The sequence below is a fragment of the Mustela lutreola genome, chromosome 15 (genome assembly GCF_030435805.1).
Source record: "Mustela lutreola isolate mMusLut2 chromosome 15, mMusLut2.pri, whole genome shotgun sequence".
Classification (NCBI taxonomy): domain Eukaryota; kingdom Metazoa; phylum Chordata; class Mammalia; order Carnivora; family Mustelidae; genus Mustela; species Mustela lutreola.
Window position 1 is genome coordinate 66,511,477 of NC_081304.1, and position 18,697 is coordinate 66,530,173.

General features: G+C 46.0%; 1 protein-coding gene across 1 annotated transcript in view; it reads left to right on the forward strand.

The window, feature by feature from the left end:
* Positions 1-12,049: 12,049 nt before the first annotated feature.
* The window catches only part of LOC131816153 (conserved oligomeric Golgi complex subunit 2-like), a 31,222-nt gene continuing 24,574 nt past the window's right edge, over positions 12,050-18,697 (forward strand). Inside the window, exon 1 of the mRNA XM_059148590.1 lies at positions 12,050-12,236. Within this exon, the coding sequence (XP_059004573.1) occupies positions 12,165-12,236 (72 nt within the window). The 5' untranslated portion in view covers positions 12,050-12,164. The remainder of the gene's footprint in view (positions 12,237-18,697) is intronic.

Consider the following 18,697-nt stretch of genomic DNA (forward strand, 5'->3'; position numbering starts at 1 on the left):
GTAGGGTCACGGTTAGCGTTACGGTCAGAGTCATGGTCAGGGTCAGTGTTAGGCTGACAGTTAGATTTAGGGTCAGGTTCAGGGTCATGGTTTGATTTAGGGTCAGGTTCAAGTTTTGGTTTGAGGGCAAGGTTCATGTCAGGGTCAGGGTTAGGTTTGGGAAAGGTTTAGTGTCAGGGTTAGGGTCAGGGTCAGGGTTAGCTTTATGGTTATGGTAAGGTCAGCTTTATGTTTAGGTTCTGTTTTATGAGTAGGTTCAGGATCAGGGTTAGCTTTAGGGTTACGATTCTGTTCAGGCTCACGTATTGGGTCAGAGTTAGGTTTACAGTCAGGGTTAGCGTCAAGGCTAGGGTCAGGTTTAAGGTTAAGGTCTGACATAGGCAACGTTCATAGTTAGGGTTATGAACAGGGTCAGGGAGAGTGTCAGGATTATTGCTAAATTGGGATTAGGGTTAGGGTTAGAGGTAGGTTGAGGGTTAGGGTTAGACCGGGTTCGATTAGTGTCAGGGACAATGTTAAGGGTTAGTTTTAGGGTTATGTTCAGGATTAGGTTTCGGGTCAGGGACCGTGTTAGTTTCAGGGTCAGGGTTACATTTAGGGTTAGAGTTAGGGTCAGGCTCACATTCAGTATCAGGTTTAGTGTTAGGGTCAGGGTCAGGGTCACTCTTAGAGTCAGGGTTAGGTTTATGGTCTTTTCCTGGGTCAGGGTCAGGGTGAAGTCTAGGGCCAGTGTCAGGTTTATGGTCAGGATCAGGTATTGATTTAAAGTCCACATTCGGGTCAGGGACAGGCTTATATAGTGGTCATTGTTAGGGTCATGGTTAGGTTTAGGGTCAGGGCCAGGGTCAGGTTTAGGGTCAGCGTCTGGTATAGGCAAAGTTCAGGGTTAGGGTTATTATCATAGTCAGGTATAGGCTCAGGGTTATTGTTAAAATTTAGGGTTAGTGTTAGGGTTAGTGTTTGATTGATGGTTAGGGTTAGAACTTGTTATGATCAGGGTCCCTGGCAGGGTTATGGGTTAGTGTTAGGGTTAGCTTCAGCGATAGGATTCGGGGGAGGGCCCGTGTTAGTGTCAGGGTCAGGGCTACATTTAGGGTTAGAGTTAGGTTCAGGCTCACAGTCACGGTCATGGTTAGGGTTAGGGTCAGGGTTAGGATTTGGGTCAGGGTCAGGGTCATGGTTAGGTATGAATCATGGTTATGGTAACGTCAGCGTTAGGTTTATGTTCACGGTCCACATCAGTGTCAGTGTCAGCCTTAGGTTTAGGTTTAGGGTTCAGGTTAGGATCACAGTCAGGGTCAGGGTCAGGGTCGGGTCTGTGCTTGGGTTAGCATTTGGGGCAGGCTCACATCAGTGTCTGGGTCAGGGTTAGTGCTTACTGTTAGGGTTAGCCCCGCTCCTGGGTCATGGACCCATCCGTTCAGGGTCTCAGGATAAACCCTGGGCAGAAGGGTGTAGACCCTACACCCGATCCCACTTAAGCAGCCTTAAACTGGGGTGTGAACATGACTTGCCCACCAGACATCTTACCCCTCATCAGCCTGATCCTGCTTGGGGCATCTCCACCCACGATGGCATGGCCAGGTCCTCTTTACACACAGAAACACAGACACCCAGAGGCACACACACACACACACACACACACACACACACAGGTATACTATGCAGCCATCAAAAATGAAATCTTTCCATTTGCTATGACTTGGATGGAACTAGAGGGTATTATGCTAAGTGAAGTAAGTCAATCAGAGAAAGGCAATTATCATATGATCTGTCTGATATGAGGAATTTGAAATGCAGGGTAACGGGTCATGGGAGGTAGGAAGGGAAAAAATGAAACAAGATGGGTTGGGGAGAGATACAAACCATAACACTTAATCTCACAAAACAAACCTAGGTTTGCAGGGATGGAGCGGGTGGCCGGGTTATGAACATTGGGGAGGGTATGTGATATGGTGAGTTCTGTGAAATGTGTAACACAGAAAATCACAGACCTGCACCCTTGGGGCAAATAGAACATTATATGTTAATTAAAAAAAATTTTACCTGTGCTTTATGCAGTCTGGGGGAGGATGGGCACACATATAAACCCAAATAGTGATTGATCCACCTGAGACCAATAGGACCAATCAGAGTCTCCCTGGGATTGATATGTAAATGACAGGAAGACAAATTTCTCTCTTTACGCGAGTGACTGGTCTTGCTGGATGGGATTCAGGAGCTGGCCATGACCATCTTCCTGGACACTTGAAGAGTCTGACCAGAAAAGAAAGCAGCCATATGGAGACGAGTAAACATGAGACATGGACAAAGAGAAAAGTGTTTTGCCGTTTTCCAGTCCCTAGTTCATGATTCTGAAATTTTAGTTCTGCAGCTCTTCTTTTGATTTTTTAAAAAGATTTTTTTATTTATCTGACAGAGATCACAAGTAGGGAGAGAGAGGAGGAAGCAGGCTCCCTGCAGAGCAGAGAGCCTGGTGTGGGGCTCGATCTCAGGACCCTGGGATCATGACCTGAGCCGATGGCAGAGGCTTAACCCACTGAGCCACCCAGGTACCCCATCTTCTTTTGGATTTTTATGAACTTCTGTGGTATCCACCCCTACAGGAACCTGGACATTCCTTTGTTTTTTGTTTGTTTGCTTCCTTTTCCCTTTTGGTTCCTCCAGTTTTCTTTGGATTGCTGCCACTTGCAAGCAAAGGGTCTTGTAAAAATACCACACCAAGGAAATTCACACGTCCTTAGGAGCTATTGAGTAAGTTCCTGTAGGGGAAGGACACAGTGAGATGCACATTTTAGAGTGATCATCTTAGAATAAGTTTAGAGGATGAATTGGTGTGAGGAGGGGAGGGAAAGGGGCATATTCCTGAAGATGAGATGACAGGTTGGAAGGCCGTTATGGTCATTCTGGCAAAGTATGGTGAGTGCCTGAAACAGAAGAGAAAAGGGGGCCGAGGAAAGATTAAACTTACACAAGGTGAGAAGACTAATGAGATTTTATGAAATCTGAGTTTGTGAAATCGGATATTGCTAGGCTTTTAGCACACTTACTTTGGGATCTAATCTTCAAAAATATTTAAATATCTCTGGTGGTGACAACACCATCGTCTTTCCAGTGATTAAGAACTCTGAAATCTTAATCTGGCCTGGGCTGTAGAATGTCAGCTGCGGCTTGAGCACAACAAAAAGCCGTTGAAGGGTTTTACACTGGTGGGTGGAGGGTGGTCATGGGATTCCTTTTGCATTTTTAAAATGTCATTTTTGGCTGCTGTGTAAAGAATGGATAGAGAAAAGGCAAAGATAGTAACAAATCATTCTCCAATATTTACGGAACATCTACTATGTGTCAGGTACTGTTCTAAACCCTAAAGACAGAATAGTTAACAAGAGACAAAATAAATTTGATGTCCTCTTGGAGTTTTCATTTTAGTTGTTGAGTGAGAAATGAAGCAAATAAATACACATACATATCAGGGGTTGATGTGGGGTAGGAAGGAAACTAAGCTGAGTGAGTGGACATGGGGTGTGGGGTTTAGGGGAGCAGGTTGGTATTTTCTATGGGACTGTGTCAGGGAAGTCTCCCTCATTTGAGGAAAGACCTGGAGGAAATTAAGGAACAAGCAGTTGTGCTGTTTGGAGAAGAGCATCCCACACAAAGCAAACAGGACTGATGTTTAAAGGTCAGGAAGCTCAAAAAAACCCAGCCAGGAAAGGAGCCATCATCACTGTCCAGTGTGGAAGAGGAAGGGAGAGCCAACATCACGATGAAAAAGATAGAATATTTCCAGAGAAGTGGAGGGAGTTCTATGTCTATAGGACTGACAGGTTGATTCATTTGGATCTGAAAGTTAATCATTGGATTTGGCAACTTGGTGGTGATTAGCGATCTTGTAAAATATCTGTGTAGGTGTAGTCGTGGGACCAGTGACTGTTAACAGTGTCTGAAGTGCAAAAAAAATTTCAGGGTTTGGATTCAAATGGGAGCAATGGATATAAAGAGCAGTGAGCAAGTCTGACTTCTGTTTTGGAGGTCAAATCAGTTGGTTTTGCTGATGGATTAGATACGAGAAAAGGGAAAGGGGGAATTTATCCCAGGGGCTGAGGCTTTAGTCAGTAGGAGGTGGGGATGCTGTTTACTAAGATGGGGAGACTGGGACAGGAGCAGGTGAGGAGGGAGCAGGATATAAATCATGGTGAAAATAAGACTCCTGTTACATATTCATGGAGAAATATGCTGCAGGCAGCTGGCCATGTGATTATCAGCTCCAAGGGAGGGTTAGGATTAAAGACGTTAACTTCAGAGCCTTCAGCTTCTACAAAGAACTTAAATCAATGATGCTGAATGGAATCGGCCAAAGCAGTGGTTTTAAAACTGGGGCTGGGAGGCAAGTAGTTTTGCTCCCAGGGCCGATTGAACAATATCTGGCGACATTTTTGGTGGTCACCACTTGGGGGGGAGGGTGCTGCTGGCATCTAGTGGCTAGAGACCAGAGATGCTGCTAACTGTCCTGCAGGGCACAGGACAGCCCCACAGCAGAGAATCACCCACCAGGTATCAATAGTGCTAGGTTGTGAAAGCCTGATCGAGGGAGAGAGAGAGAGCGAGAGAGAGCGAACGCATAGCTACAGAAGACCCAGAATCAAGCTCTTCAAAGGGGCAGAGATGAAATAGAGAAGCAAATTGAGAATACAGGTCCAGGATGGTAGGAAGAGAAACCATGTGATTAAGAGGGCACTAAGGAAGCGGGAACCTAGAGACACCGAGTACATTCACGTTTGCTAGTGATAGGCGTGTATGGTGCATGGACCGCCTATGAGAATTCACACACCTTGCACATTTTTAAGTGGACATCTGGAACTTTTTAATCATAAACTTCTCATCATAATATATGTATATTTTATTAACTAGGTGTTGAAAATATTAAACATTTAAAAAATGAGATAGAGGGCACCTGGGTGGCTCAGTCACTAAGCAGCTGCCTTTGGCTCAGGTCATGATCCCAGGGGCCTGGGATGAAGGCCCACATTCCTGATCAGCAGGAAGCCTGCTTCTCCCTCCCCCGCTCTCCCTACTTGTGTTCTGTGTGTGTGTGTGTGTGTGTGTGTGTGTGTGTGTGTCTACTAAATAAATAAATAAATATTTAAAAAGAAAATGAGAAAGAAAAGGATCGAGTTCATTGGAATAACATTTGCCTGCTACAAGTTGATTTTTTTTTAAAGCAGAACAGTCTCATTTTCTGTTATTTTATTTCCCAAACCATACTAGAATGGAATGAAACCATTAAAATCCTTACTTGTGCTTTTCCCTATTATGTCCCTAAAAATATGTAGTTTAATTTAAATATGAAGGAATGAGTGTCACTAACCAAAACTGATTGATATTCTGAGCACTTCCAACATCTGCCCTAATCCCCTTTCCGATGTTAACCTTTACCCTTAATAAGGAGAGTAAGCTCTAAAGGTGGAGCCCCAGGACTGCCCTCAGAAGGGCATTATTTGAAACAAAACTGGTATTTCAACTTTGGTATCAGCCCAAGTCCTACACTCTAATAAGATCTGAGAGGAGTGTCTTGATCTTCCAGGAAGGAGAGGAGTATCCTGATATCAGACCCAAGAATGGGCATATCACCTATCCTACAGAGTACACATGGAGTTTGGATCTGGAAATGGACTCCCTTAAAATGATCTGCACATAAGGATTCGTTATAGAGATTTTTCAACTACCCTTGGGGACATGGTACCCTACACCCACAGGTGTAGACAAATATTTTACAAGCTATGCTGGGAATGAGGTGGGGAGAGAAATATGGAGGTTGTTATAGGAAGGTAGAAGGTTAAAGGAAGTCTTTGTTTTGGGTTTTTTCCTTTTGTTTTTAAGAAAAAGGTCATTTGTCTTCTGACTGGAAGGATCCATTGGAACAAGAACTTGATATTGACCCTGGGAGTGGAGTCCTGGAGAGGGCTGGAAGGAACAAATCCCAGGCACAAGGAAGAACAAACCCTAGCTGGAGATGTCTGCTCTTCTCAATAAACCTGCTCTGTCTTCAAATCTTTCTGTGTTTCTTGTACATTTCTCCAATTACCATGTAAATTCCATTATGCCAGGGACTTTTCTGTGTCGTTCACCACAGATTTACAAACACTCATGGCACTCTGTAGCACACAGTAGGTACTGACTAAATATTTGTTGAGTAAATGTCTAAAAACAAATTAAAAATGGATACAAATGTAGGTATAGATTTGATTGGGTGGTGGTAAGATAAGGGAATTCCTGCACAAAGGGCTTTTATTTTCTTGAAGTGTCACACTAGTGATGAAGTTTTGGAACACAGGTGAGGTTTGGTGGGGTGAGGTCCAGAGCCGATGACCAAGAAAGGATTCTTGAGACGTCTTAGGTGCAAATGGTGGTTTTATTAAAACACAGGGACAGGACCCAAGGGCAGAAAGAGCTGCTCAGACAGAGGCATGGTTGACTGGGAGCTGAGGAAGGTGAGGACAAAGGGGGTGTCCAGAAGGACTGTCATATGATAAAGAAGAATTTCAGGATAAGGGAGACCTGGTTATTGTCAAGTCAAGGCTGTTTTTGCCTCTAATGTGGGAAAGCATGAAGACAGTCGGAAGTTTCCTGGAGATATGTTACTTTCCTCCTATCACACATCCTTGTCAGTGACCTTTGGGCTTAGCAGAAATTCAGTTTTATTACACTTCCCTCCCCCTTAGCCTCCCTCAATTTTATGGAGGGGAGGGTGATGTTAGGGCTTCCGGAAACTGAGGTATGGGTCTCTGGAAGTCAGGCTATTGATGAGAAATCTTCTTCCTTCCTTGTAAGTCACTAGGACATTCGTAGATGGAGGGATACTCTTGTCCTGCAGGACTGGGATCTCTATCAGTTAAGCATCGTTTTTCCTTTAGGGCAGCCAGGAGTGCATGAGGAATGTTACACATATGGCTTGGGGAGAGGGTGTAGGGCGCCAGCTTCTGCTTTGTCCTAAGCTTGCCTTCTGCTCCCTCATCCCTAGGACAGGAGCTGGGAGTGAGGTGACATAGTTCAGAAGAGGTGGGGGTAGGGATTGTTGAGGCAAGTCTTGAAGGAGGGAAAGCAAACTCACCGGAGAGACAAGGGAGTTTGAAGCCAGGGTTGAGTATCCACTGGATAATTGTGGTCAAGTGTTTTAAAGTACAGCAGGTTGGCTCAGCTGTATGATTCCTTCCTGGTTTCTGGTGCATGCCGCTGGCATTGGTAGAATCATTTCTAAAGAAACAAAGCAAAAGAGGATAAGCCATTCTTTCACAAACGATGATGAATCAAGTTTTGAACATGCTGGGTTTTGAGGCACAGGTGGGGCATCAGTGAAATAGCATGAGTAGGTAGTCAGTTACACGGGCCTGGTGGGTAGGAAAGAAACAGATGGTTATGTATCAGTGGGAGAGATGTTGGCTAGGGAATGGGAGCTGAAACCAAGGGCACAGTTGATATCACTACAAGAGAGGGTAGCTTGGAAGAGAAAGGTTAACTGAACCCCCGGGGAAACCCTGATGGGAATGTCACATGCATTTCTCAGGCATGCCAATGTTGACACAGATTACTGTAACTCCTGGGGGCCAGAAGCCATGTCTTTGAGATTCATTCATTCTCTGCCTCTGGCATAGCGTGGGCCACATTGAAGGTAATTCTAAAATTCATTCCGATTTGATTTCATTGCACTTTTCATTTACCAGAATCTTGTCATGGTTTGATAGTGTATCATTTTCTCGAAAAGATTAAATAAGGACCATTTTACAAATATGAGATGAATGCCTGAAGGGATTTTGTTTAATTCATTCATTAGCTCGGGAACCACTAAGATGTTACCACCACTTCAAGCAAGAATCTCAAGGCAGACACATATACAATCAGTAATACTTAAACGAATTTGCTTTGATAGATGCAAATAGATATGCAAATAGAATGCAAATGGATGCAAAACTGCCTTCTACCAAAGGAAAGGGGGTCAACTGTACTTCCAGTGGACAAAATTCATTTACATATAGCTAGACAAGATCATCTGCATCCACATCAATTATGTACAATCTATAGAGTTGCAAAATAGCTCAAAGACAAGAAAGGCACAGAATATCCCATAGAATTGGTCAGCCCAGAAGGGTACATGAGACAACACCTGTTTTCCCTTGGAAGACACTATAATCTTTTAGGTTCATTTCAATGTCTTTCATGATTTTGCCTATGCTTTAAAAGAGAAAAAAAAGTTACCCTTATCATTCTTATTAGTTTGAAAAAAAAACTAATAAAATACTAGTCTGTTATAAAATACACATGGAAGAATGTTCTGGCACTATCATACCCAATTTGGGGTACTAACTGATTAGGAAGATGAGGCAGAATTTGGGAGCCCGTAGGATGAGTCTGTTTCCGGTTTGAATGGGAAACATTTAAGAATCAAACTAAATGATCTCAAATCCACTCTGGAATTAAACAGGTTATAAGGAAAATACAGAAGATGTTGAAATGGACCTGTTGGCTCATTGTGAGCTTTCCTGGTCGAATTGAGACCTCTACCATGATGCTTGTCCTCCATGTCCCACCCGTCCCATACCTGCTATCCTGTCACCAAAGGGCCACCAGACTTTAGGCTCAGTCTGCAGTTCCAAATGGAAACCCTCTGTTCCCACAGTAGTGGACAGGATGACTCTGGTTGCTGGTGGAAGCGTCAGCTGCTTTAGTCCAACAGTTCAAGAGAGGATCAGAAGAGCATAAGGACGATATTGGAAAAAAATGCTCGGGCGAATGTCCAGAACACAATATTTCTCTTTGCAATTTTTGAGTGTTCTGTAGCCAACCTGCCAAAAAAAATGTGAAAACTATAAATAGAGAGGAGTGGGAAGGAGAAATGAGGACCTGTCACAGTGCCAGCAAAAATAGGGAACTGAGAATCTTCCAGAGATTCAGAGTCAAAGGGGGTTAATATTTACTTAGAAAAGAAGTCGTGGGCACAAGTTCTAGGATGAAATGAAGGCAAGAGAGGGAAGTTAGGGAATCGAGAGAGAGAGAGAGACTTGAAGATAAAAAAAGTCAACTTAAAGTCTCATTCCTCATTAAGGAAAGTACAGATCAGAGAAGAGGGGAGAGACTGGGATATAGCTGATCGCTGATTGTGTCTGGCTCTGATTAGAAGCTTTGTATCCACTTTTTAATTTCATCTTCCAGCCTGTTTCCTGGATTCCAGCTTCTATTTCCTATGAAATAGGTACCATCACCAAAGACGAGAGTCAAACATGTAACAGTAGTCAAATCTTTAACAGCGTGGACAACTAACTAACCAAAAGCTGGCCCGGGGACCCCTGCAGAGTCAAGTGTTACACGCCCAGTGCCTGGATCGCGAGGCCATGGTAGGGATCTTGGGAAGGGTTCAGGGTAGGGAGACACACAGCAGGTTCTGGCCAGAGGCTAGTTACCAAACTTTGTGTGGCTGAAGGGGTGTGTACCAGCTGAGTGTCAGCTCCCAGATGAAACTGAGGGAAATGTCCTTTGGGAAGGTTTCCGCTGACTCTCTGCCTTTCCTTCATCCTCCCCAGGGTGTTCCATTAGCATTTGGGGTCTGGGGTCTTGCCTGTTGCTCCTGGCTTTGGTGGGCCACGCCACTGCCACAGCCAGGGCTCCAAGTGGCAGTGAACTGTATGGGCTCTTGACTGTTCCCTCCTGACTCTCGGAAGGAGAACAGGCAGCAGGGATTTTCATTCTTTGTTGGAACCTACTCTCTTCAGCAACCCCAAGATCAGTACCCCAGGCTGCACAAGCTCAGGTTCATGTCTTTACCAAAGGCCGGCAATAATTTCAGAAAGGAATGACAATGAAGGCAAAAAACAGTTCAACTACTCGCTCATCTGGACTTCTAGGGCAGGGAGGTTCCCAGAAAACTTTGTTCCGTCAGTCTGGCACCCTTGCCCCCCCTCTCGGTGCCTTGGTGATGAGTGTGGGCCTTGCTGTTTACGCTGCCTGAATTTGCCCTTGTCGCTTATTAGCACTGTGGCCCTACAAGTCTGAGAGGCTAAAAGTCATGCCTCTCAGAGCCAATCAGAATAGCTTATTAGACGTATTGACTCTGGCATAGTAGGCCTGTGCGGCAATCTCTCTTCTTCATCCCTCCTCCTTCTCAGTCTTCCCCTCCTCCACCTCTTCCTCCTCCTTCTTTGATGTGTAAACCAAGGTATTTGGGGAGCAGGGAATGATGTGATGTTTGGGATTTACTTTAAAATATATTCAGACCTCCCCTCTCTCCCAAAAACAAAAATACAGGCACTTTGGGGGCAGTAGAAGGAGGAGGGCCTATGAAACAGTTGGGGAAGCAGAGTGATAAGTACTCGGAAGGGCCGGGATCCTTCTGCTCTACACACTTTGGTGTATGCTTGAGAATTTTCATAATAAGAGTAAACAAACAAAGACCAAATAATGAGGATTTCATTCCCTATATCCAAATGACCACAACAGGGCATAGAATGCACTTGCATAGTTGCTCCCCTGGCAATTTATTCTGATTCTCCAAATAAGATTCCAGCTCTCATCCTACCTGTCATAGTCTCTGGATATTGACTGGGCACGTTTTCCTCAACAAAGCCTTGCCAGGCCCACTGCTAGGGAATGTATTGTTTCAGATTATGTACTCAGGTTTTAAAGATTTTTTTTTATTTATTTATCAGAGAGAGAGGGGGAGAGAGCGAGCATAGGCAGACAGAATGGCAGGCAGAGGCAGAGGGAGAAACAGGCTCCCTGCTGAGCAAGGAGCCCCATGTGGGACTCGATCTGAGGATGCTGGTATCATGACCTGAGCCGAAGGCAGCTGCTTAACCAAGTGAGCCACCTAGGCGTCCCTGTACTCAAGTTTTTTTTTTTTTAAAAAGTGACCAGTTTCCCGTTTGGAGTGACTGGAATGTAAGACTCACTGTAAGCCATTGTCTTGCTGTGTCCCATCCCTTTCTAAGGACTGCTCATGCTATCTCTGGGAGATCACAGCATTGGGAGGGGAAGCCCAGTCCTGGGCTATTACAGCAAAGCTGCAGCCTGAAGGGCGCGTGTGAGATCTGTGGTTTGAGCTGTCAGAGTCTCACGGAGAAAAAAAAGAGAAATGAATCATCATTTGACCATGACATTCCCACTAAAGGGGAGGACAGTGGGAGAAAGAGCAAAGGAAGAGGAAAGAAAAATCTCAAAATAAATGTGGGGTGGACGGCAGGAGGAGGAGGGGGTCTCGGAAATTGGGGGCAGGTGTGGCGATCAAACCAACGCTAGCCACAAACACACGATTCCGCCCATTCTAGAGCGGACTGGACATAAACATGCTCGCACATCTAGTTGTCGGCTGCGTTTTGTTGGCCGGCCGGTAGCGAGGTGATTCTTTAAGAGCTCTGAGAACCCAAACTTGTGGCCGCCCCGCAGCTGAGCTGAAGTGGAGCTGGGAGCGGCCCAGACGACCCGAGGCTGCCAGCTGACCACCTTCCTCCCTACAGATCGCTGGAGCCAAGCTCAGCGGGGGAGAAGCCAAGCTCGCAGGTGGGTGCCGGGGCTAAGGGCGAAAGCCGGGTTCCCAGAGAGGCCTCCGCGCCCAGGCGGCTGCAGCGGCGGCGCCTGGGGACCGGAGGCCTGACACCCGGACGCGCCCCCCTCTCTGGACAACCGGCCGCAGAAGTAAAGGGCCAGCATCCCGCCACGGCTATGCTTCCCGCGGGACAATCTCGGGAGAAGGTCCTGGAAGAGGTTCGCAGGCCGATTTTCCGAGGGAAAGGGCGAGGTGGGGAGGGAGCGCCCCTGACCCTCCCCGCCCTCCCTTCTCCCGCTCACCGGGGCATCAACAGCCTCGGGGCTGCCCTGCAGAAACGTAGGCGAGGTTGTAGTGTCGCCCTCCGCTGCACGGGGGCAGCATCACCTGCTGGCTCGATGGTAGCGGCCCGCGCGCCTCTCTTGGCGGAGGCAGGCGGAGGCAGGCGGAGGCAGGCGGAGGCGGGCCTGTGGCATCCTCTTTCATTGGCCGGGCAGGGGCGCTGCCATGTTAGAGGAAGCGGTGCCTTCTGTGCGGTGGAAATGCTGTGGCTTCACCGGTAGCGTCGGGGAGCGCAGCCTCCTACCTTTCCTCCTCGCTCGAGTGTTGGTGCTGAGAGGCGGCGGTCGGCGGGATGGAGAGAAGTAGGATGAACCTGCCCAAGGGGCCGGACACGCTCTGCTTCGACAAGGACGAGTTCATGAAGGTGCACGCCTGGGCTCCGCTCCCCGGAGCCGAGCCGTGGGTGGCCTGCCCTCCTTGGCCCTCCGGGGCCTCTCCTCGGGCTTCTCCTGTGGGCTTCCTGGGCTGTCCCCGCCCCGGACGGGTCCTCGGCGGGGACCTCACTGCACTTCACAGTGAGTCTCTTGGCCTCGGGTGGGCTAGGTGCAGCCTGGAGAAAGCACTCCTGTGAAATCGTGCACATTGAATGAAAAGGCCTGAAAGTTCAGGGCAAGTGGTTTTGAGCTAAACATAAAAGCCCCGGACCCGTAGGACCCGCCTCTGGTACCGTGCGGCACAGTCAGACCGCCGCTCCCCCGGCCTGCCAGAAGCCTCCCAGTGCCTTGTGCCTAGAAGCTGAGCGACTGTGCGTTGAACACATCTCTGAACACAAGTACTTACCAGGAATCGGGTCAAAAAGGCACTTAACCTAACGTTTATGCCTGACTTTTGTCTTAAGCTCCCGGAATGAGAAATCTGAAAGACTGCACTGTCCTTACTGGTTCTGGTCCAGTACTACAAAGCATACCAAGCTCCTTTTCTAAAGTTGCCCTACTTCTCTTGGTGAGGTCAGCCTGAAGCTGGCAGCAGATAACTGTAGGACATAAACTTACAGAATAGAAATTTAAACTGAAAAGACTTTACTGACAGGAAAGGTTCATCAGACATAGCCTTGAAAATGTCCCAAGGTTTGAATCAGAGCCAGGAGGAGCTTTATCTGTTTTCTGTATCCCTCTGGGTCTGTACTTAAACAATCAAAACGTATATGTTTAATTTCTAAGGATTGGGATTTAGTAGCTGGTTTCAGTGTTAAAAAGTTTTGGCTCTGTAGGTACCTAAAATTCTGAAAAGAGTTTGAATTTCTTACTTTTTTATGGCTTCAAGTCATAATATGTTTTTTTCTTTTTTGGGTTAACCAGCTAGTTCCTTTTTGATACTTGCATTCAGATCACATCTCCCAAACTCTGGCTTTAAAAGTGCTTATGTCTGGATCCTCTGCGGTGTGGCCATATCATTTTTAATATGTAGGGATGCCTAGACGAAGGTATATTGTACTCTTGTTTTTGTATGGTGATGTTAAGCCACTGTAATAAAAGGTGTAAATTGAATGGAGTGTCTGAAGGAGAGCACAGCGTGAATTCTCAGATCCAGAAACCTTTTGTTAACGAAGGACACGTGATTGATGAGGAGAGAGGTCATTGGAAGAAGAAAAGGCACACACACAGACTTAAAGAACGTCAAAGCACGGAAGTCTCTTTAGCTTGTCTGTCTTTGGACTTCGTCAGGCTTTCTTTGGGCCTAACACTAGCATTTTCTCGCACTTCCTCGCCCCGCCATCTTTCTCACTCTGAGCTGACAGAATGCCTTTGGTCAAAGCAGCTTCGGAAAATAGAAATCTCAAAATAGCAGTTCTAAAGTAGGACTTAGAGGTAGGAAGAGAGCAAACTGGGAAAGTGGCTAGAATGCCAGCAATTCCATATTCTTTCAAGGCTCTGACATTTCTGAATATAATGTACAATTTGTAGTGTTAATGAACGTGACCCCTTCATACATAGAAGGAAAATACATGGAACAGCTGTTCTGTGTAAAGTGGTATTGATCTTCTATGTGGGAGCTGGAGATAAAGGTTATATGCAATTTGTGTTTCCGTCAGAGAGATGTTTTGTTAAGTTACAGTTCCGAGGCAGAAATGAGTGGAGAGCTTGCTGTCGGGGTTGTATTTCTACATAGGTGTCTTGTTTGGCACATTTTGGAATGAGACTGAGATGGTAGAAAGGCAGATGGGGTGGGGCTGCGGTTGCACCTTGGACACTGCATACATTGAGGGGTCCACGTTGATGCAGTCTTCACGGTAGAGCTGCAGTCAGGTTTACAGCAGGAAGTTGCATGGTCATATCTGTTGAGTTCGAGCTGACTGGTGGCAGGAGACTACTTAAAAAGTCATGTTTATGAGATCTAATGAGAAATAGACGGGGAAAGGTATGCAAAAGAGGTAGGTGATCAAAGTGCAGGAATGGCAGATGGGAAGGGTCACCTGGGGCAGAGGCACTGGCAACATCATACTTTTTCGGCTTAGAAATATGAAAATCCTTTGGGTTGACAGCCAAATAATAGATGAGCAGGACATAAGGTATTGGTAGTAGGGGAGAAAGTGGCATAACAGATAAATTAGACCATTTACATGGGTGTGTGCTATTGACATCACATGTAGCCTTCCTCTTCCATCTCAACATATGACTTCATCTCCAGTTTTACAGAAAAATTAGCAGCCATCCCACGGGACCTCCTCCATCCTGCTGATCATGAGCCCATTCTTGTATTTGTCCCCTTCTCCTCCTCGCCTGGTACGGGGAGGGGCTCTCCTTCCTCCTCGGGTTCAGTCTCCACTCTGGCTCGGAGTCCATGCCCTCCCGCCCTTCCAGGAGCCTGCGAGGATCCTCTCCCCTGCACTCCTTCCCATCATGCGCTCCTGTTTGATTCTCTCCCACTTGACTGCCCCACCTCTAGGTATTGCCCTGTCACTGTCGCGCATCACAGCCAGTGCTCAGGGGTTGACTTGACTTTCCCACCTTCCACCCTTCAGGCCCTGTCGTTCCACTAAAGAGTTCTTACCAAAACTGTTTCTAAGTCAGCGCACCTGACCTTTCTCTGTCTCCTTACTTGACATCGCAGTAGACCAAATGCTCTGCATTGCTTCCTGTCTTTCTTCTACCTCTCTGATGTGTCTCCTGTGCAAAGTCATGCTCCTGGTAGCCACTGAATGCTAATTATGGGCTCAGCCCCGTGTTCCTTTCTTTCCCTAGGTGACCTTTTGTGCAGCTTCATGACCACCTATCAGCAGGTCAGGCAGATTCCTGTCTCTGGCCCACACGCCTCCTGAGCACCAGTTCTGTGTATCGGACTTGCTGACCTTTCTTCTCAGATGTGTCTGTGGCCCCTCAGACTCATCAGGTTCAAGACGGAATTCATGAGCACCTCCTCCACTGAAAACCACCTTTCTTATTCTATTGCCTCTCTCAGTAAACACTTCATCCGTTTAGCCTGGAGTCGGGAAACCAGAAGTCAACTCCTACTCTGTCACCTTTCCAAAATCTAGTCTGTCACACCAAGTCCTGTGGATTTCGCTTCCTAAACCTCTTGAGTCCATATACATCTTTCCATCACTTCTCGTACCTTTGCAGTGCGCCCTTGCCATCACACCGTAGAAGCTTCTCACCCAGTCTCCATGCGTCTTTCTTGTCTTTCTGGCCCCTGGTCTACACTGCAGGCAAGCCACTCTTGTCAGAATGCGGATGTGATCTTGTATGTACCAGGTGACTGGTCAGTCCACCAGCTCTTGAAAAACCATTTTCCCATGCACTCGAACGTATTTCAAAAGAATCAGTCCCCCATGGGGTAGTTTTCCTTGGTAGACAGTTTGTTTCTGTGCTGAGCCAGTCTGCCTCCTTCGAACTTCTCTGTGTCAGTTCCTCTCTGGAACTTGTGGCTTTGTTGGCACCCCGGGTAGGCACATGATGACCTTTTCCATGAGAAGTGAAGGCAGGAGCCCTCTGGACGGTGAATATATGTACCCTCATGTTCCATAGGTAAAAGAACCGTGTGTGGGGGTGGGGGGGTAAGTCCTTGAGGCTCCTCCCTGTTCTAATTGGGTGAACTGGGAATTTTGAGACAGGCAGCAGGTCCTGTGTGTCCTTGTTTGCAGGGAGCATGCATTCTGATGGACAAAACGGAAAAGGGGAAGAATGAGCAGCTGCTCAGATCTGTTTGTACTGTGCTGGCTGATTAGCTGTGACCTGCAGATGTGGGTCCCATCCTCGGCTCTGCTCTCTGCCTGCTTATGTCTGACTTGGGGCAAATCACTCGCCTCCGGCCTTCTGTTTGCTTGTTAGTATAATGAGGTGGTGCTTATCTATGTGATCTTTGCCAGCTCCTCTGAAAAGACTCCAGTCCATCCTGGCTTGCAGATAAGGAAACTGAGGCCTGAGGTGTGATGACTTCCTTTAAAGCCACACAGCTAGTTGGGGCCAATCACAGGCCAGATCTCCTGACCCCCACGCATCAGTCCTTGGAAATCCTACTGTAATATGTTCCTTTCCAGAGGCCACAGGTGGGAACTGAGGGAAGTGGGACAATAAGAACATTAAGAATAGCCCAGAAGATGGCACAATGTCTGCATGCCTTGGCACCTGCATTTCACCAATAGGGCCACCTCTTACCTTAGAAGAAGTTCCCACAGGGCTGGTGATCTTGATGCCTGGCCTGGAGCTTATCTACGGTAAATGGGACCAGAGGTAAGTGATGGCTGTTTGAGGTGGACTTTGTTGATGGCGGCTGGAGATAGCAGCTGACAGAGGAGGAAGAGGGAAGAGTGACAGATGGCAGATAGCCGCAGGCCCGCAGGTCAGCCACTGTTGCCCAGGGTCACCCATCCCCCGGAGCTGTCTTCGTATCACAGGAGCTGAGTGCTTACCCTGTGGGTTCTTAGTTCGATGTCACGTCTTGATGACAAGATTCCATTCTCTTCCGCATCAGTTTGAGACAGACATCGTAATGAAATTCTAATTATCCAAATATGGAATGTAAGCCTGGAACTCATTTTATAGAGATATTTTCTTATGTGAACTACTTTCCCTGATGATAGAGGAGTTGTGACGATGTAACATCAGATATAGTTTATCTGATTGGCACTTGTAAGAAGGGTTCCCGGCAAAAAAGAACTGTTTTTTTGTTGTTGTTGTCCTCCCTTTTGATCTTTTCCATTCCTTTTTTTTTTTTTTTTTTTTTTTTGTCTTGTGAGCGGTCATCTGATTTATAAAAAGATGCAACAAAAAGTAAAATGGTACAAGATAATCAGTTTCAAAACATAAAAAAGTGAGTGTCTTTAGCCATAGCTCAGAACAGAGGAACTGGGTAAGGAGAATTGCTTGTATGAACTGGCAACAGGAAAAGTTGGTAAAGGAGAGCTGAGGAACTCTATTAAGACATAGGAGTGAGGGGCTCCATCATCATCTGGCATTCGCTCAGTGTCGTCTATATGGTTAGAGATGTCCATGATGGGAACTCCAGCAATCTTCTGGGTCTGGGTCAGCTGATGCCACAGTGTAACACTCTGAATTACTTCTGTACTGAGAAGTCATCTGCATAGTTTGTCTTGTGTGTACGTGGTAATCGTTTGAGTCTTGGCTCTTTCGCTATCCTTAGAGCCTCTTGATACTTTCACCCCGGTTTCTCAGTTTCATCCATTACACAGTCAGTTGTACAATTGGTACACTTGGCACACAGCCCGTCCATCATTGACCGGTCAAGTTTGGCCTAAATAGAAAAGTTGATAAAGTCGGTACCAACCAGGATGTGGTAAGTCGGCCCAGCTGTGTGTTTATATTGGAAAAAGCAGGAGGGATGTTGGGGGACTTCTCTTTCCTTGAGTGCATGGGATCCTTCTTTTCTTTCTTTTTAGGTTTTAATCTGTTCTTCTCTCAGAGAAGGATCTCAGAGCTAAGCATTTGCTTCCCAGTCACATACTTTCTTGCTTTCTCTTGCTTCCCCATGTTAACATCATGCCCATTTCTCCTTGCTTTTGATTTTCTAATTCACTCTTTGTAGAACCATAAAACTTATTTAAATAAAATGTTGGCCTACTAAGTTATTATTAGTAAGCTCTTTGTTCAAAATTTGAGAGCAAGAAGTATTATGTAAATATATCTTTTTGTTATTTAACTAGTCTTACAACATTTAGCATCAATTTTCTTGAAACATTTAAACAAATTAATCACAAACTGGGACTTGGGCTCTTTATTTCTTTTTTTTTTTTTTTAAGTAATCTCTATACCCAACATGGGACTTGAACTCACAACCCTGAGATCAAGACCTGCATGCTCCAGTGACTGAACGAGCCAGGTGCCCTTTGGGCTTTTTGTTTTTCAGTTCCTCAGGTGAGGGGCTGCCTTAGTGGCTCAGAGGGTTAAGCTTATGCCTTCAGCTCAGGTCATGGTCTCAGGGTCCTGGGATCGAGCCCTGCATGGGACACTCTGCTCAGCATGGAGCATGATTCCCTCGCTCTCTGCCTACTTGTGATCTCTCTCTCTGTGTCAAGTAAATAAATAAAATCTTAAAAAAAAAAAGTTCCTTAAGTGATTCTAATGTGTGACCAGTGTTGAGAACTCTAGCACTGGATAATTCCTTTAAATAGCTCAAGAAATTAATTTTGAAAAGCAAACTAAAAGCCTACATAGATTATGATTGGTGTTAAATTGAGGGGAAAAAAGAGATAAAGAGAAGAAATCAGCTGGAACAGAGTGTAATTAGGTACTCAAATATTTGTTAGATGGATAAATACATTTACGGAATGTAGGGTTTTTTTTTTTTTTGTCTCTTCATAAATATGTCAAATGGGTATATAAATTCAAGAAAGGAGTTTGATATAAAATTGATGAAAATGTTAGAACA